The sequence below is a fragment of the Haemorhous mexicanus genome, chromosome 10, assembly GCF_027477595.1.
Source record: "Haemorhous mexicanus isolate bHaeMex1 chromosome 10, bHaeMex1.pri, whole genome shotgun sequence".
Taxonomy (NCBI): Eukaryota; Metazoa; Chordata; class Aves; order Passeriformes; family Fringillidae; genus Haemorhous; species Haemorhous mexicanus.
The window spans coordinates 17746450-17767420 of record NC_082350.1 but is presented as its reverse complement, the minus strand read 5'-3'; the positions used below and the strand labels follow the sequence as shown (position 1 = coordinate 17767420).

Sequence of the window (20971 nt, the reverse complement as noted above, 5' to 3'; positions counted from 1 at the left end):
TGACTTCACTTAGCACGCCATGACCAGGAGCAGATTTGGCACTACTGAAGAATTCTGGAAGCCTTTATGAGCCAGGTACCTAAGGACTTGGCAGAAGTGGAGGTTTTTTGCTGGTTTGCTTACTGGCAGTTAACAAGGGAGATTCTTTTATGGCATTGGGATACATTCTTCTTGTATGAGGTACAAATTGGATACTGGATGCCAACACAGGAAGGATTATTTTTATACCCTGATTAGCTGACAGTGCCATCTCCAGGACTGACATCATCAGCACAGCTGTATTTGTTTCAGGTGCCTCTGCCCACCTTGTGTTTTAAAGCACCCCAGTCTAACAGGCAGGGGTGTGCATGCATACAGGATGAAACCTGGGTTGGCAGTTTCTTTCCCCACAGGATTACCTTTATGGGATTGTTCTACTCATGTCCTGGCATGTAAGTGGTTGGTATGAGGTCTCCTCAAGCTGGACCTGAAAACATCCCTCTGACAATAGCTCCACACTGGTAAGAGAACAACTCATTTGTATCCATCTGGATCTGAGAGGGGAGGCGGCAGTTGCTTGCCTTTGACAAGTTAAAAATCATTGATCCTAAAGAATAGCTGGTAGATAGTGCTGAAGAAAGGCTGCTGCTGGCTGCATTTAGTAATTATTAAGAAAATGGAGCCTTGGCTATCTCATAAATACATTTTCCATCAAATAAAGTAAGATAAATTCCATGCCTCAGATCTGAACCGACCCATAGTCATCTTCCTTTTCCAGTGTATTCCAGACAGCTGTATTCCAGGCTGGCTCCAGCTGAACATTGGTTAAAGGTGTGAGACTGCAGCCTTTGTGGGGTGAAGGTACTGGGGCTTAAATTCCAGTGGACAAAAATTACATTTTCTGATGAAAAATCATTTAGATGGGAAATTTTCTAATATCTAAAAGAAAAGGGAATGTATTATATTGATTCAAAATTGAAAGTTCTGATAAATTGAGGAATTTGAAGCAGATTTTGTGAGATTACACTGGAGCCAGAAAAGGCAAAATTTAACCAATTCCTTTTTGAAGAGAATTTTACTTTTCCTGTTGAAGGAGAGAGATAAATTAGAAATTATTGTCTTGAAAAATCACCTTTTTAGTGTTCACAAACAAAGCCTTTGTGGAAACCTATAAACATCCCTTGGTTAATACACATTAATCAGTTATCCATTAGTGGTAATGAAGGCAAATTGATCTGGAGGTTTGTAAACTGTGTGCTGGCAGATTCCAGGCTGTTCTTTCTGGATAAGGGTCTTCTGTGTTCCAGAGCCACAAAATCTGGAAATAGTTTCTGTCCCGAAGTCAGCTTGCAAGAAGTGAGCTGGTGCACAAATCTTGGCAGTTTTCTCAGAAGATTAGAAAACATGTTTCTTTTACAAGTGCTTTGCTCTCATGGGATGGGCAATTTTGAGAGGGAAGCATTTCAGTCTGGATCTGTAATACAGGACTGCAATGATCCCGTGGTGCCCAGAACCCCTCTTGTGAGGTTTCCATGGTCTGACTGCAGCCTGTGAACTCCCCTGGTGTTGTGTTTGTGGTTCCTGCTGGTGTTGAGGCTTGGCAAAGAGCCTTGGCTACAGACTCTGTTTTCAAGTTACCAAGGATCCACACTCATGTCATGACTAGTTCTTGCTGAGGCCCTTCGATCTGGTGGTAGCTCAAGATCCCTACTAGGTTTTTCCCATGTTTTAATTTTTTTTTCTTTTAAATCTGTATATTTAACACTAGATGTACTTTCTCCATGAATATGCATTATTTTTCTCACATACTTTCTGGTAATTTCTTAAATCATAAAGGTACCAACCTTATGTCAAACTGAACAGGGAAATGCAGAAGCAGACAAAACCCTCTGTGAGTTTTCCTAGTGCTAACAAGGAAAAAAGTGAGATCATACATTAATCCAGTTATGTTTTCAATTACATTCAAGAGTGTAACAAATTTTGCTTTTTGTATTAAGCATTAGATAGTTGTATAGGTATCTTAAGATAAATGTGGTCTTTTAACTTCTATCAGTCTTGCCATTATTAGATATAACATGCACATGGAATATACATAAGCCAATTTAAAAACTCCAAGATTTAATATCCACTTATTTGCCTGCTTAATTTGTATGTATGGCTATTGCTTTTCTAAAAGCATTCCTGGAGTATTTGTAGGAACACGTACCATTCAAAATTGGCTCAGAAAAACTAGATGGAGAATTTACGTGCATCTCCATTGCCTGGAAAAATCTTGTCCCTCGCATTTTAAGATACCATTCCTACAAATCCTGTGATCCATATTGAGTAAGTATAATCTGGATGAGAAGAAGAAGAAGAAGGGTGTGCATCTATTAATATGCTGAAGCATGAGAATGTTATGAGTGGAACAAAAAGGGAGTGGTTGATAATAAAGAGGTAGGGTTAGAGGCGGGGAATATTTATTAAGGAAATTCAAGCTCTTATGAAAAAACTGGTTTAGCAACCAGTCTTAATAGCTTCAATAGACAATTTTGAATAAAGGCAAGCTGGTAAAGGCAGACTCTAAAATGTTGAGCATAAGTGAAGCTCTTGTGGCAGTGGCTGTATTTCTTCTAATCACACAGTTTTTAAAGTTGCAGCAAGTGCGGAGACGGTTTCCTCCTGGACCAGTCCCTCTCCCAGTCCTTGGGACACTGATACAGCTGAACTTTCAGTTTAATCGTGATCTTCTCATGCAGGTACTTATTTTCAGATACTCCTAATTGTCTAGAAGTCTTTGCGATTTCTTCTTTCTCATGTTGCTTGCTATGTGAAAACATCCTCTCCCAAAACTACATTGGTAGCACTGTAACTGTTAACTGGCCACTGTGATATTGTGCTTTGTTTGGTTCAGAACTGCTGCTTTGGTTTGCAAAATAAGAAAAAGATATTGCAGTGCAAAGCAGTTTGCCAAGCTAAGAAACCTGGTATTGGAATTTCTGAATATGTGAAGGTCATTCTGGTGTTTAAACTTATCCCCTTTTAAGACTGATTTTCACTGACATTCATGTGAAACTTGATATCTTTCTATCACCCCTTGCCACTAAATTTTATGAATTCATGTGAAAATTGATATAATTTAGGATTAAATATCTTTAGGGATTATAGATCAGATTGGCTTAAGGGAAAAACATACTTTAAAAAAATTACTTTCACAGCATGGATTTGTAGCTTTCTGAGCACTGGCACTCTCTAGCTCGAGCAGTAAATAGATACTTCCCTGCACTCTGTGTGTATCAGCTTGTCTGTTTTGACAGGATCAAAAACTGATGGGAGGAAAAAAGAAAGTCCAGTCTCTAAGCTAATTACTCCTCTGACAGTTCTGTGTTCTTTTGTGCTACTTTACTTGTACAGACGATAGAAACTCTCTTGAAATAAAGTAATAAATAGAAAATATCCTTAAGCCCATTAATGAGTGTGAAATGAGCCTTGGCTTATATACAGTAATAAAAGGTACTTAATGTTTCTTGACATAAGCATGTGGCTCTGAGAAGTGGGAATACACAGGTGTTTCCTACAGTGAATGTTGGAAAAGAGATTCATGCTTTCTCAGTGATAATTGTAGTCTGGTAGGAAAGATGGAGAACATCACTCCACCTTAGAGTTGGTGCTGTAATCAGTGCAAAAACAGGTTCATCCTCTGTTTGCAGTGTGTGGGATTTCATCTCTTTCATCTTTCCTGGCTTCTCTCCCATCTCTAGCTGGCAAAAATTCATGGCAACATCTTCACCTTATGGTTTGGATGGGCTCCAGTGGTTATATTGAATGGGTTTCAAGCAGTGAAGGATGGTATGACCACACACCCTGAAGATGTTTCTGGCAGGCTGGTGTCACCTTTCTTCAGAGCAATGGCCAAAGGAAAAGGTGAGAATTTACAGGCATAAATAGTGCACATAAATAGTGCACATAAATAGTGCATAAAAAGAGCATTTTGACAAATTGCATTATCTTTTGTAGCTTGTGACCACCTTCAGAGGTAGCACAGAGGCAGGGTTTGTCTGTGAGGAATGACTGCCAGGTGAACTGCAAGGTACAGAGAGGTGAAACAGCTTTTGGAAAGTAGCAGGAGGAAAATACTAGCAAGAGGAAAAGGATTCATAATATCTTCTATGGAATACTCACTGGGGCTGATTCAGAGGTGATGAGATGAGGCAATGGTAAGTTGTATCACAGAGAAATGGAGGAAAAGAAGGAAACAACCCAATTCCTTGTCCTGGACAAGTTGCCTCCGACTGTGACATTTTCCATGAAGAGTGAGTTTGACAGTGGGATCTTCTTCCCATTCCCTTCCTTTTGGGAATATTTTCCTGCTAGCACATTTGCACCTAGAAGTTCAATGTGCTTCTGTTTCAACCTTGCTGTATGTTTCATACCAGCAACCACACTAGAAATTCCTAAAGCCTGTTACAAAGCCTAAATACTGAACTTTCCTGCCCTGCAGACAGGAACTTTTCTCCCAGTGGACAGTCACAACTCTTTCCCATTTTCCCTTTATGAGAATCATTACCCTGATTCAGGTGCGCTTCAGGCATAGCAGGAAGTGTGGGACAAACACTGCAAAGAGCACCTAGAGAAGCAGCTGAGATATCCTGAGGTACCTGATTGTCTTGGATCAAACTTAATCCTGCAAGTCATCTTACACCCAGCTGAGTTTGTCCATTTCAGCCCTACCAACATGAGTACAGGTCACAGCTGTTCCTTTGGTGCCTTTGTGTTCACAGGCAAGACAACAGTTTAATTATTTCTGTGGCTTAGTAAATCCTTTGATGTAGTCTTTGTCTGTGAATAATATTAGCATGATAAGGAGCTCTTCCTTTAATGGGTGCAGGAATTATGTTGGCAACTGGTCACACCTGGAAGCAGCAGAGGAGGTTTGCTCTGAGGACTTTACGCAACCTTGGTCTGGGGAAGAGAGGTCTGGAGTACCGAGTGCAAGAAGAAGCTCACTACCTGGTAGACTTCTTTGCAAGTATGAAAGGTATTTCTGCAATAAACATCAATACATTTTTGCCATTATTCTGATGCCTTTAGTGTATGAACTTCTCTGTCCTGTCACTGAGGGCAGCTTTTGTTCCACAAGGGATTGTCCAGGGTCTTACACTGTCTTTGTGGGATGGACTGAAAATACAAAGCCACCAGTCCATCTTGTGTTTTCAAGGAGACTATTCTTGCTCAAAATTATTTTAAAAACTACTAAAATTGAGATGAAAAACCAGAGCTTATTGATTATTTACATTATAGAGCACCCTAAGGGAAAGGGATCTCTGAAGATGGTTTAGCCTAACCCCTACTCAAAGAAGGGTCAAGCTGAGCAGGTTTCTTAGGGCTGAGTTGGAAATATCTGCAGCAATGGAGACTTCAGCACCTCTCTGGGTAACCAGTTCCACTGTTCAATGAGCACTATAGTAAAAACATTTCTTGTGTTTATGCAGAATTTAATGAATTTACATTTTTTCCTGTTGCCCCACTTGATAACACTGAGAAAAGTTTGGTTCTATGTTCTTTATATCACTCCACCCTGTATTTGTACATATTTAGATATCTCCCCATGTCTTCCCTTCTCCAGACTAAGTAGTCCATCTCTCTCAGTCTCTCTCATGCCAGATGCTTCAATTCCTTAATTTTCCTTGTGGCCCTTTGCTCAACTTGTTCTAATACACTGATGTCCCTCATACTGAGTCGACAGCTGGACCCAGAACTTCAGCTGGGTCTTGCCAGTGCTAATCAGAGGAGAAGGATCACCTCCCTTGGCCTGCCACCAATTCATTTCCTAATGCAGCCCAGGATGACCTTGGCCTTTGCCTCAAGGGCACATTTTTGGCTCTTTTATGGTGCTGGTGCATAAAGACGCAAAGTCCATGCTGATGAATTAAGTCCTGTAGTGCCATTTGCACACACTCTGTAAAGCACTGACTAGAATCTTGCCTTCATTACAAGATTCTACCCTGATCAACCCAGTTAGGATCATGTGAGTGGAATTTCCCAATACTGAGCATTATGCAAAAGCACAATAAATCAGGACATGCTATGGCTAGTGTTGTATAAATTAAAAATAGTTAGATTGAGCCCAATCCCATGGTTTAACAGCTGGGAGAGATTGAGATGTAACCACATGTGCAAGGAAAAAAACCCAGAAGAGTAAGTTACTAATCAGAATTGTGCTTTGGCTGTTGGGCAGTTGCATCGATAGATATACAAATAGAGGTTTTTATGGCCATATATTCCATATTCACAAAATAGTTTTCTTGGGATTATGTTTCAAATAACTGTTTTTAAATTAGTTATTATACTGTTGACACAATTGGTTGAAAGGAGTTTACAACATTTTATACCATTTTATCTTACTGGAGGTTGTGTGTCTCTAGCAAGGTCAGACAAAGCACAGTAGCCTGCATGCCTTTGTGTCCCTGCTGAAAAAAGCTGCCTCTCTTCTTGCCCTTCTACCCTCAGGTTCCCTTTGTCCATAGTGTTCTCAGTCATTCTCACGCTTGAGACACATTTTGATTTTGCCAGAAAGCAAATTTGCATAGATTTTTTTTTTTCCTTTACCTGTAAATTTGCTCTATCATATGATGCAATATTTTACACACCTGGCATTTTTTTTAGAGTGCCACACATTCCTGGGCTTATGGGATTGGAATATGGTTGTGAGGAATCAGTTTGATACTTCGATTTTGAAAAAATATTGCTGCTTCTCTGTGAAATGCGATGCCTTCTTGAAAGTTCCGTGGGTAACTTAGAGGATTCTCACATTTCACTAAAGCAGGAGACATTATCAGTGATATTTATTATTTTTCATTTATTATTATGGTTGCAGGGAAACCTGTGAATCCTTCTTTCCCTCTTGTCCATTCTGTCTCAAATGTAATTTGTGCTGTCGTGTTTGGACATCGTTTCTCCAGAGAGGATGAAGCCTTTCATGAGCTGATCAAAGCTACAGAACATCTCTTCAAGTTTGGAGGAAGCTTTATTCATCATGTAAGTGAATGATCTGTTGTATTTTTCTGAGTAAGACAGAGAGTGAGAAATGCAGATTCGAGAGCTATCAGGCAAAGTTCTAGAATGGGTGAGTGAGGCCCCACGCAGTTTTACTGGGCAGTGAACTCTCTCAAAGTGGGATGGTAAAGCTCCACGTGCCAGCCTCGAGCATTTGTGTTCATTCTCCTGTGTTTGGTACTGCAGTAATTTGCCCCTAAATCTTCGCAATAAGGCCCAGGTTCATGGACTGGGTCATGTTTGTTACTTGGTTTCTGAACCCCTGCACGCCGCAGGTTCCTGTGCTGGACATCATGATTTCTAAATATTAAATGTCAGGTCTGAAAGTCTGACTCACATGCTGCGCTGAGACAGTGTTTTTTATAAAGTCAACAGAGAGAGGAATGAGTCAAATGCCAAAGTGTTTTGCCTGTGGCTACTTATCTCCATTTCTTCTGGAACACACAGACTTGAAGACTTCCCAGAGAAATTCTACACCTTCACCCTGAGTGAGGAGCAGCTCCAGGCACAGGCTGCAGAAGGCAGGAAATGCTAAGACAGCAAATATAGCTGCAGGCTTGGCAATCAAACAGTGTAGGAGTCAATGATCCATCTGACACTGGAAGCCTACTTTGCACAAAAGTAATTAAAATTTCCTGGGAGTTCTGATTCCCCTGCTGAAGTCGTCCCATACATTTTATGAGTAACTTTTTAATATAGAATACATTAACAATTCCTGGACTGCAGATGTCTCCCAATATCCCATGGAACATTCTTCCCACTGAGTTATGCTCAGGTTCCCTTTTGCTCAGTTTAGCTTTGGTCCTGTAAGCTGAGTGTAGTGGTGGCAGGTGACACCTGCTTTTAGGACAGAGAACATATCTCCTTTTCTTCTCTGCTTCCTATCCTGGCTTTGATTTGATTTAGTGCAGTGAATAAGATACTGTTGGGGAAATAAGAACAGGGGTTCAAACCATTCCAGAGGGATGGCCACCATCTCTATCTAAACCTCCCAGACATGACGACTACACAGAATTATGCAAAAAAGTGGATATTGCTGCATCCACATCCCCATTTCTTATGTGGATTTCATGCTGTCAGGCACTGAACAAGGGAACACTGTGGATTGGGCCCCTCCATAAATGGAGGAGGATTTTTGGCAGGAATCCAGGAAAGTAGATGGACACAGTTCCTGTCCTGAACAGACAGCTAAATTCCATTTACAGTTAGAGTGCCATAGTGGGAGAGAGGGCAGACATTTGAGAGTAGGAATGCCTGTAATCTTGGCAACTTTATGTGATTAGTCAGTTGTGTCTAAGGCTTCTGAACACATTTTTGTAAATAAAAAAATACCAGAGATGGAGCTAACAAAAAAGGATATGAAGTTCTAAGTGAATTTACCAAGGACTGGACAAGTAAGTTTTTTTGTGATGAGGCAATGGATAATTGGATGTCTGACAATAAGAACTGATTTCCCAAGAAGATACAAGTACAGTCTATCTAATTCAACCACATTCCAGTGAACACCTAATAATGTGCTTTCTGTAGTGTGATTAAAAGAGTATAAGAAGAGCTCAGAAAAATGAAGGCTGAGAAAGGATAAAAAATCTGCTGTTAAATAAACAATGGAATTAGATTTTGAGCAGAAAAAGAACTATTAAGAGAACATTGTATCTTGGAGATACAAGAATAGACAGAATACCCAGGCATAAATGTAGGCTGGAAACCAGAATTAACTTTCTAACTATCAGAATAGATTGAAATCAGCTATTTCTTAGGCCAGATTTTTCCAAATGGTAAAACAGAAGGAAAAAATAATCTAGTTGTGCCAGCTAACCCTGTCTTTCTTTCTAGAGGAGAGTTCTCAAAATTGTCATGTTCCATTGTTTCGCTGTTCCTTAGCTTTTCTGGGTTTCAGATGTTTGGAATTTCATGGAGGAGCCTTGAGAAGTCGATCGGTATAGAGTACTTTGGGGGCTACCCAGACTGTAAAGCAGCCACAGGGAGCCAGTCCTTGCTTTGGCAAGCATCCTGGTGAGGAGTTTCTAACTTTTGCTTCTCCCTTCCTCCTATTCTCCACTGGAGGGCAGGAGCTCACTTTTAAAATGCCTGAACGCAGTTCATAGCAATTGAAGATATGAATAATTGCATAGATTAATACCATTCATTCTAGTTACAGTAATTCTAATTTGGCTTTTGAGCTGAGAGCCTGTGGAACTCTGATCTTACCATCAAAACTAGAAATTATACAGTTTACTTTTCACAGCTTGAAAGCCCAAGCAGTCTTTGTCAGGATACTTTACTAATGAGACCCTAATCCCAAACTAAGTTGAGCATCACCTCTCTTTGTAGCAGGCCTCCCTAGTGCATTTTCTCATGATAGAGCTTTGCAGGACCTCTTGTGTGTCACTCCCACAGCTCTATGAAATCTTCCCCTGGCTGATGAGCCGCCTCCCTGGGCCTCACAAGAAGGCCTTGGCTTGTTACGATGTCCTGAGCAACTTTACACGGAGAGAGATCCGAATGCACACAGAGCGTGGGGCACCAGAGGAGCCGCAGGATTTCATTGACTTCTACCTGGATCACATTGAAAAAGTAAGTTTTTTCTGCCCAATGATACAGTCATGGGGGAGTAGGTCAACACGGACCATTGAATCCTCACAACCAGTCTGAATCATCACAATGTCTTGCCTTTCTAGATATGGTAATGTGAGTCCAATAACCAGGATCTTCCTAGATCCTTTCTGATAATTTATATGCCACAGCACCTTGCAATCCTTTCATTAAAGGACAGATTAATACACTGCAATTTTTTTTCATTGGCACAAGTTGTAAAATGATTGAAGGTCTCCAGGAAAGAGTCGTGAATTACTAAGGGAGCAACCAGAGAGCAGGGAAGGCCTTTGGAAGACAGAGTGTGTGGGATGCTCTGGTTACAATATTTCACCAGTAAAGGTTTGCCAAAAGAATTTGCAAGAGGACAGCTGGATATCGAAAACATTTTATGGAGAAATAACCTAGGAGTCAGCAGTGTTTCAGACAAGACTGGAGAAGAGGATAGTGCCAGAGTCAATGAAGTGTCAACCAGACAAAGGAACTGGGAGAAATAAGGGCATATTTGTCAGGCGTAGTAGAGGTCGGTGGGATTCCGTTGGGCTGTAGGAGGTCACAAGATCTCTCCTTTTTCTAGACCATACCAGGATCACTTTGTATGAATCTCTTGGGTACTGGTTCCCAGCCCTGATCCCTGGACTCTCAGTTGCCCTTCCCTTCTGTGACTCCTACCTCCACTTAAATCACTTTTCCTTTCTCCTCTCCTCCACTGTGGCAGGATATTTTCCTCTTCCTGTTCTGCTTGGTGACTGGAAGAAAGAGGAGGAAGTGGCAAGATGAGAGTGGTCTTGGGTGTGGCAAGGCAAGAGTGGCCCACAGAGCCAAAGGCCCTGGGAAGTGGGCAGTGACTGTTGTTCCTGGTGGCAGTGCTGTCCTGCAGGGACAGCCAGTGTCCCTTTCACCACTCTCATGTGCTGGTAGAAGCAACAGAGGCAGCCACAGCCTGTTGGGCTGCAGCACTCACCCACCTCTCCCTGATAAATATTTATTGATCAATTCCCACATCAGCTGCTATATTCTTATGTACTGTGTGGACATCAGCCTAAATGGCTTCTAGCCCCTTGAATCCTCTTGTTTTAAGTTTTTTTTTTATATCAGCACAGTAACACACCTGGCCTTCCAAAACATTTGACTGTTTCTAAAGCTTTTTATTGCTGTTCTAGGAATTTATGAGACTTGAACATCAGTGTACCAGAAATTGTTTCAGTGAGCTCTTCTGGGACTCTGCTAGGTGGAAATCATCTAAGTTTGTTTATTAAAAAAATTGAACTGTCTGTAATAGGTGAACAGGGGCAATAAAAAAAGATTAGATGATATTACAGCAGGGAGAAGCATCTCTCCTTCTTTTCAATTGCTCCACTGGCAAGAGAAATATTCAACACCCCTGAGTAAAACATCCCTAAATATAGACAATGAATCCCCCCAAACCATAGCCGTGTTTATTTATAATTTCAGTGTATACATACACATCCTCACACTACTAATTGAAAACTCTAAAACCCCAGAGCAGCTCAGCTGTACATGAGTCATTGTGCCCTTGTGTAGAAGAAACCTGAATGCCACAGGTTAAGAACTTTACTCAGCCCAGTGTTCACTGCCTGGTCACTGTATTGCTTGGTAGAACAACTGAGTGGTGGACTGTAACTTGAGATATGAAGAATGACACACTGGAACACATCTTTAAAGCAGGATTTATCCTTGAAACACTCTACATGAAGCCAATAGAAGCAAATTTTTTTTTTTTTTTTTTTTTTTTTTTTTTTTTTTTTTGCAAAGAACATGATTTAGCTTCATGATTAAGAGTGGAGAGTGGAACAAACATGGCTTGCCTTTCTGTGAAAGGTTAATTTTTGTGTGGTGTCTAACGTTCCTTAGCAGTCTTTCTCTATTGTCCTATAAGGAAAAGACACTGCAGCTTGGAACCAGTTATAGAATCACATTTAATCCAATTCCGTTTTTTCTAACTTTCATGTATAAGCCTCTAACTTTTCTTATCATTTGCAGTCCAAAGATGAACCCAGGTCAACATACAATGAAGACAACATGGTTTATTCTATAAACGACCTTTTCTTGGGTGGATCAGAGACATCAAGCACTACTTTGAACTGGGGCCTTCTCTATATGGTGGCAAACCCAGACATCCAAGGTGAATAGATAAGCCCATCACAGATATCTCCCATGCAACAGAAAAAACAATTTCCATAACATTCTCCTGGGTCAGAGATTATTCCTAGATACTGATATGTGTCTCGTGGCACATGTACCTTTCTGTACTTGTAGGTCTGCCCTAGGCAGCATCAGTAGATCCAGGGATTAAATTAACTCTGTGATGTATTTGAGTTTCTTGTAACAGAAATTATTCTAGTCAGGAGTGGAAACAGATGGCTCCTCTGTTACCTCTACGTGTATTTATGAAATTTGGTTTTAACTCTAGTTTTTAAATAACCACCAATCCCTTTCATAGAGTACTGAATGAAAACCAAAGGATGAAACATGTCTTATGCTGGATAACAGAAATCTCACTGTTGGGTTGCAGAATATGTGCAACTACCCAGAGGAGAATAGGATTTTAAATGGATGAAAGAGATGAAGGCAAGAAAAATTTGTTCAACTTGTAGCTGTCAGACAAGAAATTCTGCTTAATCTCATGTTATCACGTTTTGTTATCACTTACTCTAATTAAGGTTATGAAAGCACTGACTCACCTGTATAATTTTATTTAGCTAAATATTGCACATATTTGGGAAAGCAGAGCATGTGCAGAGCAATTCTTCCTGAGCTTCTTGAGAAATACATTGCATCAGGACTCTCAGAATGAACTAACACCAGTATGTCTGTCCTCATTTAATTAATTGGTGGCTTCTTTTTGAACCCATTCATACTTTTCCGGTGTTGACATCCAGTGACAGTATTCCACTCTGTACCATAAGGAGAAGTTTGGCCTTTTGCTTCTTCCCTGAATCAGGAATAGAAAAGTGCATTTATATGATGCAGTGACTGATTACTTCAAACTACCTGGATTCTCAAGTGCTTCTGCAAGATAGTTCTTCATTAGAAGGAAGTTAACTTAAAAATATTTTTGAATATACATTTTAAATTCTGTAAGGTGCTTAAATCTTTGTTGTCAGTTTAATGAAGGACTGCTGGCAGTCACAGGGCACACTTGATGTGAATGGGCACAGACTGATCAATGCAGAATGGACTTCCCTGTGTCTTACTGTTGCTTCAAAAAGCCTGGAAAAAGACAGGATCATTTATTAAAAATCTAAGGTATTTTTATTAGGTGTGTACTGCCTCTCTTGAAGTTTATAAATCAAAGGTTTTATTTTTGTTAATGCCCCCAAGACTCCCATGCAATAATTAAAATTTAAAACATGCTGTTCTTGATTAAAAGGCAGATTCCAAGCAATAGAACAGTTTTTTTAAATAGTATTTGGACCTTGTTCTAGTTGGCATTGCTTCACTTAACAGGCACCCTGTGTAAGAACCATGTCCTTTTAACAGGAATGAACCTTTTAAGGCTCAGACTCACCTGGCAGAAATTTCAGAGAGCTGTGAGCTTAATGTTCTAAGTGGCTGCAGGTGTTTTAGGCATCTAGACAAAAGAAAACCCAAAGATAAATTTGTTATTTCTTGGATTTGTGGTAGTAAGGCAGCATTTTGTTTTAAATTTTTGAGCAACAAATGTCTTTTCCTAATCTATGATCAAATAACTTCAGACCCAGAAGCAGAGTTCTCATATATTTATGCTGTTGGAACATCCTGCTACTTTATTTTTCTTCAGAAGAAGTTACTTACTTTTCTAAATTAATTGTGGTGTTGTTCTCATAGTTCTAAGATGAAAATGTCTTTGAAAATGAAATGACTGAAAATACTTACTATTTGTTCTGCCTAAAACTGAATATTTTCCACAGAGAAAGTGCAGAAGGAGCTGGATGCTGTTCTGGGTCCGTCCAAGGTAATCTGCTATGAGGATCGGAGAGAGCTGCCCTACACAAACGCTGTGATTCATGAGATCCAGCGCTTCAGCAACATTATTTCAGTGGGCATGCCCAGGGTGTGTGTGAGGAACACAACCTTGCTTGGCTTTCCCCTCAAAAAGGTACAGACACAGTTTCTCAGTTGCTACAGACTTTTCCTGCATCAGCAGAGCATGGTGTGGATTAAAATCTGTTTGTGTCAGGACATTCTCCTCAATAGAAGGGGGACTGGATGCCTTTGGGTCATGGTCTGAATGTCAACAAGGAACAGAATGAATGTTTTTCTCCTTTCAGGGCACCATAGTTCTTCCAAACATTGCTTCATCTTTGTATGACCCAGAGCAATGGGAAACACCTCGACAGTTCAACCCTGGTCACTTCTTGGATAAGGATGGAAACTTTGTGGCCCAAGAAGCCTTTTTACCGTTCTCAATAGGTAAGTGGGCTACAGCACAAACATCAACAGTTTGGAGTGGGGCTGTAGAATGAAGATGTCTATTAAAAACCTACTGCTTGTCTATTCTAAACCTTTCTGTGGAAAACACTGCTTAAATCAACAAGATTATTTTCAGTAACGTATGTTCTACTGAACAAATAATAACATGGAAAATCAGAGGTGTCCTGACATATATATCTAACTTGCCCTATTTTTGGAAGAACATTCTCTGCTAATGATGGTGGCCATTGATATCGGGCACTCATTTCATACCAGATGTATGTATGGAAAGGACTTTCAAGCAGTCCTCTTGATTCTTTATGCATTCAACACTAGAACAAGACATCTCCCAGGAAAAGCAGGTCCTTATTCTTCATTTACATGGCGGAATGAATTCCTTTAAAGTTGTCATTCAAATGAAGATGAGGCTTTTGAGGTAATTGAGGGGGGCAGAAGGGTTACATGAATAAAATTCTTTGAAGCTGCAGATAAAATTCTTTGAAGGAAGAAATACATCCATGAATCTTTGTGTCATTGATTGCACTAAGTCCAACAGAAATTCTGGGCTTGGTAAAAATACCTTTGCACTGTGTGAGGATGAAAGCTGTTGTTGTTGGAGGTCAGGTTTATTTACTCACTCTCCTTCCTCTGCAGGGCACCGGGTGTGTTTGGGGGAGCACTTGGCCAGGACCGAGCTGTTCATTTTCTTTGCCAGCCTGCTGCGGGCGTTCACCTTCCGCCTCCCCGAGGGAGTGACCCAGGTCAGCACGGAGCCCGTCATGGGGGGCACTCTGCAGCCCCACCCCTACCGGCTCTGTGCCATCCCACGCTAGGCTGGGCATGTGCAGTGTCACAGAACCAGCTATGAAACATCTTCCTGATTGTTCTGAACGTATCTCTTGAGACCATATAATGCTTTTCATATTGGATTTGAATTTCTAGTTCAAAAGCCACTTTTTGTCTACAGTAGGCAATTTTATTTACACCCTGTTACCTGCTCATGAAGGTGATATTTTTTTGTGGTAAAAATTCTTTTGATCTGTAAAACCCCCATCATTCTCAGCCAAAAAGGTGTCTTGCAGTTGCTGTCTGGCCTGGCAGGTATAAATCTGGGGCACAAAATTGACTGCCAGACTTCAAAAATGCATTCATTTTATCTGGTAATGAATTAATTCATTATCCTGTTTCCAAAAGCAAATTGGGAAAACTCACTTGGAAAATTCCACCTCTTGATGTCACTATCATCAATAGCAACATTTCAGTCAACTTTTTGTTGATGGTCACTAATAAAAGATATGAAGGAAAAATTAACAACTGATTTTATTTATTTATAGATGACTTACAGCTTACTGACAGTGTCTAGATTTGATGCAGCAGAATGTGTAAGGCATCTTTAAACCTGGCAGAGAATACTTGAGTCCAGGAGTGAAAAGGCGCAGCTGAAACCTGGTGAAGAGTGAAGATACAGTGAGAAGATTTCTTTTGGGGCACTTACTTTCAGCATTTTAAATGTCTGACAAGTCAATCTTTGGAAAGTCTTTTCTAACAAGGCAACTGTTTACTCCCATGCCTGACTCCTTTTAGGATCAGCAATGGGCAGCTGCTAAACCAGGTGCAAGGAACTTCCCAAGGGACACTTTGGGTGAGGAACCTGCTTTGATTTGAGGTGATGGTAAATTGAAAAATGTTCATGGAAAATGCCAAAAATACTCTTTAAACCCCTCAGCAGCTCAGCTTCCTGAAGCCACAAAGGGTTGCCATATACACAAATACTAGTCAAATGCAATTTAAAAGTCTGTAATTAGTAGAAAGAAAAAAATTAGTTCCTAGTTAAGTATTTATATTGTTTGGAAAAGTCTTGTACAGCATAAGTGAGAACTTGTCCTTCATTAATGTTTCTGTGAGAGAGGACAGGACAGCTGAGCAGATGATCATGTTAAATTAGTTATCGCTCGATGTCATCCACTGTGTGATTGGGATTAGTTCGGGCAGTTCACCATGAATCACAGTTTTAGATTTGTCTCATTATTTCTAATTCAATGGCTGATGGAACACAGCATCAAAATAGTAACCACTTGATATTTAGCTGTTATTAAATTAAATGGCAGGATAGCACTAGTGAAATATGGAAGATCACATCCTGACATTTTACGTGACTGAAAACTGTGCCCTGGTAGAAACTGATGTCAAAGTCTGTGTGGATTTGCATGTGTGCATGGGGAGATAAGGCAAAGCTGAAACCACTGTGATTTGGGCATGTTGGAGCTGTCATTGCTGCTTAGAAATGAAGTTGGAAACATCAGTAGCATTACAAGCATTAACACCTCTGCTTTGTGATGCTGTCACCCCTGATGGCCATGTGCTTCTCCAGATATCCTTCCAAAAGGGAAGCTCATAAATGAGTCTGGAATGGAATTATGGCCTTATGCAGCTGGAGCAGGTTGAGTTGCCTGAACCCAAGGGAATGCCACAACCCGGAACCAGGGGCAGGAACACCACTCGTGCAGATGTGTGAGAGGAGACAAGCAGAGCACCCTGCACCTCATATTGGGCAGGTTATTGGTGCCTGCCTGTGACAGGGACTGCTTGTGAGTGGTTTCTATTCCATTGTGCAGAAATGTCCAAGGGATGAGAGCCCAGCACATGAGCCATGGCAGCAGCAGGATGTCAGAGGGAAGCTCACAGCACCAAGATGGGAGAGCTGGGCTTCTAAGAGCCTTTGCATTTCTGTTCCTGCCTGATCTTTTTAAAAAGTAAATCACTTTAGCTCATCTTCTAATAAAGCCTGGTCTTTTTGAGCTTTAGGAAGCCTTTTCAAAGCCTGGCTGATGCTGGCACAGAAGGCCAATGAAGCTGACAGCAGATTTGACAGAAGCCCAGCTCCCACATATGAAATGCCAACCCTCTCAGCTTTGGCTGTGTGATGTCACCTCCAATCAGGCTGCTGAGCTTTAAGGGGTGTCTTGGAGACACCCCCTCACACACATATCCTTCATTCCTCTCTCTTATATTATTCATTGCTTCTCTGTTATTTCTCATGTTTTCCTCAGGCTCCATTTTTGTAGTGGTGCTTGCACCTGCTCAAGCATACAGGGGAAGATCTGGCTAAAAAGGAAAATACAGAAAATGTACAGAGGCAAAGCTGAAGATTTTGGGTTCATGTAGCTCTTGGAGAGTCTCAGAGACTTGTGAATCTGTGATGCTCATCTGACACCCTTTTCACTTTAAGTTTATACACAAAGCAAATATAAGAGGTAAAGAAAAAATTTGTATTTCTAGTAGTATAATAAGGAAAAAAGAAACTGGTAGTCTCTCAAAACTGCAGTATATCAGGAAGGCTCTCTGGCAGACGGGAAACTTGATGGCTTTTTTTTGGCTTTTATTGTCAATGAAAATGGCCAATGCATTCAACATCACTGGTGTTCAGGGAAGATTTCTGTCAAGGCTAGGGAGGAGAAGTTAGAAAATAGCTAGATAAACATGATATTTTCAAATTGGCTGAGCTGATTCATCCCAGGGCACTTAGGGGAACAGTATCAACCTCAGAGCTATTAGCAATTATCTATGAAAACTTGTGGAGGATGGGAAAAGGTCAAACATTTCCTTGTCTTCAGAAGGTAAGAGAAGTTGCAGTGCTATAAATCAGCCAGCCTGATTGCACTTCTCAGAATATCCTACAAATAATCAGATTGTAAGCACTGGAAGGAAAGCAGAGTTGGTACTCACCAAATAATGTCAAAGTTACTTAGTTCTGTCTGATGACATTGCTAGAGGTCTGTTTTCAAGAGAGAAGCTGTTAATGTAATTTACTGCTCTTTAATGTGGCTTTGACACTATCTCACAAATTTTATGGAAATGTGGGGTATCTGAAGCTTGATAAAACTTGATGGAAAAGTCAGGAAATGCATATGAATAGTACCATATCAAACTGGAAGGATGCACTGAATGGAATTTGTCCTGCATCTAACACTGTGCAATATTTAATCAAGGACCTTGGCAGTCAGTAAAAGCACAAGACCTGGGTAAGGCCTAATTTCTTGATGTCTACAGCAAAGTAAGAAAGAGGTATTCCCAAACTTGTCTAAATTCAAAGAAACTTAAATGTAGGACAGTTTTATTTGGATTTATTACCTTTGTGAAAGTGTGAAGGTGCCATTACATGGATACTTCTCCTTAGTAGTTTTAATGTCACATAGCTGAAGAGGTGAGAGTGACCCTACTCCAGCATCTCTCTCCAGCATTCCCTCTTTCCTCTCTTCCTGGAGTTACAATTTTCCCTGGGAAATTTCTCTGGGATTTTTTTTTCCTTGATCATTGTGGTTTCCACAGAGCAGTAAGGTGCTGCAGAAGGATACATTTTAGTTTTGCAGTGACTCAAAAAGCCTCTAAAAGCTATAGAATTCAAACTCAAGTTTGCTGTCCTGAACCAAAATATTTTCTTTGGATATTCTTGAATAAAAGACTCAGTGGAAAAATTAGGAAGATGTTATTAGGAATTTCTGAGACAGGCTATTTTAAACTGTATTAATATATTTAAATAATTAGACTAAAAATACCAATGAACTGTATTTATTTGAAGTAATATTTCAGCTGATTTTGGGATATATTTTGCTTAGTGAAAAGCTTACAAACTCCTCCTAATATCTGCAAAGAAATCATAGCCTGTACTATTTTTAGCCAAACACCCCAGGAACCGTTTATTTGCTGTCCTGCAGAGTGAGATTCAAATGCTAAAGGAATAACAATAACAAAACTGCAGCCCTTTTCCCAAGCAGTTTATGAGATACAGCAGAATGAGACTAGAAATGAGCTAATAATATTAATATATTCTGTGGTCAGCTGGTGATATGATGGTATTCTACAAGGCTGCATTTTAAGGAGCATTACAGAGAAAATGAAAAAAAAAAACAATTGGAGTGTTTTATATGACATTATTTTAAAATAACTTTGTTTTAGCACTTTTAAAAAATATTATTATTTCAGTAGTGCAGTCACATGAGGATTGGCTCTGCCTTGTAAATTCAGGTTGGACTGACAACTACAAACTGTGGGTGACTCTGGTTTCTCAGGTAAGACAGGCAGCTTCCTTTAGCTTGCTTGTGGGTAGTTTTGGGAAGGGACAGATGCCACCACCCACTTCTAATATTGACAGTATCAGTAGTTTCAGCACTCACAGACAGCAATCAAAATCCTAGAGAAATGAAGGCCATTGTGGGACCTGCAGGCAGAGGGACATGGGATTTCAGGCTTGCACTCTCTGACACCATTGTGGCATTGGCCCGTCCTGGCAGAACAGAGCAGTGCTCTGTGGGAGCTCCCTGGTTAGGGATCTCTCCTGTTTGGGGATCTCCCCAATTTTGGATCTCCCTGGTTTGGGGATCTCACACCCTGTGAGTCGGGTGTCCTGCTGCAGCTCAGGGAAGCTCTGTCCTCATGCAGAGCACCAGGAGCTGTTAGGAAGCATGCTGGCTAATTCAGCTTGGAACAAGCAGGAATTGCACAGCACAAAGTGATCCCTGTGGTATTTCAGCAGCACCAGGCAGAGGGCAGCAGAGGCTGCCGGCTGCTGACAGGAGCTGCCCTTCCACCGCCGGGTTAGCAGGGGATGCTGGAGCCCATCGTGCCTTTATCTGCCGACAGCGTGGGACTGGTTGAGTATGAGATTGAAATGCTACAATACAGTGGCCTTAAAAGTCTTCTTGGACCTTTTGGTAGAGCACAGTGTCTGCGTGGTTTTTTGATTACATGGATATTATTCATCATGACCGTGCTCTTCTGCTCTCTGATCAAGACAAAAAGTTCATAATTTTCTCTGTACTCAGAATCTCTCCAATGAAAGGGAATGCAGTACACCAGGGAAGCTCCCAAATTACTGTGTGCCTTGCACTAACTTTCATTTTCTGCAGGTGAGATAGTGGCATTTCACCAGGCCCAGACATTGGAAAAACGAAGTAATTTTACAGTTTGAAATGTGGGAATTGCATTCATAAGGCTTAGAAGCAGAATACTGATTTAATTTGCTCTGCTTCTCTCCTTTCCTTTCTGTTAAGTACTGCCAAGAGAAAACTTTGAGATAATTAAAACAAACAAATAACTAACCCCATACCAACACCAAATATTCCCCCTTCCTCTCCTCCCCCCCCCCCCCCCCAAAAAAAAAAAAAAAGAAGACAAAACAAAAACAAATCAGGAAATATTGAACAAAATAATTATGGCTATTCTCCATCAATTTTAGCTTGTTGTTGGTCTTTGTCCAGGTTGAGCTTCTGCAGTAGGGGAGTCAATTAGGACTAAAATTGCCTTTTATCTTTATGATGTGTTTGACAGGATGCTTTACACAGAGCTGACCAAAGTCATTCTCCTTGAACAATGCCATCCTCTAATCAAAGAAAGCCCTGTACTCCATGAATCTGAGCAGTACAAAATGTCTCCCAACTTTTGTCTAATTATAGAATTATGGATTTGTTTAGCTTGGAAAAGACCTCATAGACTATTGAGTCCAACCAGAGCACTGCCAAGTCCACCAGTAAACCATGTGCCAAGTGCCAAATCTACACATCTTTTAAATATCTCCAGGCATGATGACTCCACCACTTCCCTGGGCAGCCTGTGCCAGGACTTGGCAACATTTTGAGTGCAGGAATTTTTCCTAATGTCCAATTTAAAACATCCCTAGCATAACCTGAGGCCATTTGCTCCTGTCCTGCTGCTTGTTACTTGGGAGAAGAGGCCAATCCCCACCTAGGTACACCCTCCTTTCAGGGAGTTGTAGAGAGGGATGAGGTCTCTCCTGTCCCTCCTTTTCTCCAGGCTGAATAATCCCAGCTCCCTCAGCTGCTCCTCCTGAGTCTTGTGCTACAGACAGGTCACCAGGTCCATTTCCCTTCTCTGGACACTGTCCAGCACCTCAATGTCTTTCTTGACAATTGTACAAGAAGTTCTGCAGCCT

At 40.8% G+C, this 20971-nt stretch overlaps 1 protein-coding gene across 2 annotated transcripts; it reads left to right on the top strand.

Annotated features, from left to right (window-relative positions):
• The first annotated feature begins 2457 nt into the window (after positions 1-2457).
• LOC132331802 (cytochrome P450 2J4-like) lies at positions 2458-15336 on the top strand. Of its 2 annotated transcripts, none has more exons than XM_059855624.1 (9): positions 2458-2717; positions 3720-3882; positions 4847-4996; positions 6836-6996; positions 9412-9588; positions 11611-11752; positions 13521-13564; positions 13881-14022; positions 14677-15336. In XM_059855624.1, exons 1-9 carry the CDS (start codon positions 2547-2549, stop codon positions 14853-14855), a joined length of 1329 nt encoding a protein of 442 aa, XP_059711607.1. In that variant the 5' UTR covers positions 2458-2546; the 3' UTR covers positions 14856-15336. The 2 variants fall into 2 exon arrangements, with proteins under 2 accessions (XP_059711607.1, XP_059711606.1); XM_059855623.1 differs by having other exon boundaries at positions 2460-2717; positions 13521-13708.
• The last annotated feature ends 5635 nt before the right edge of the window (positions 15337-20971 follow it).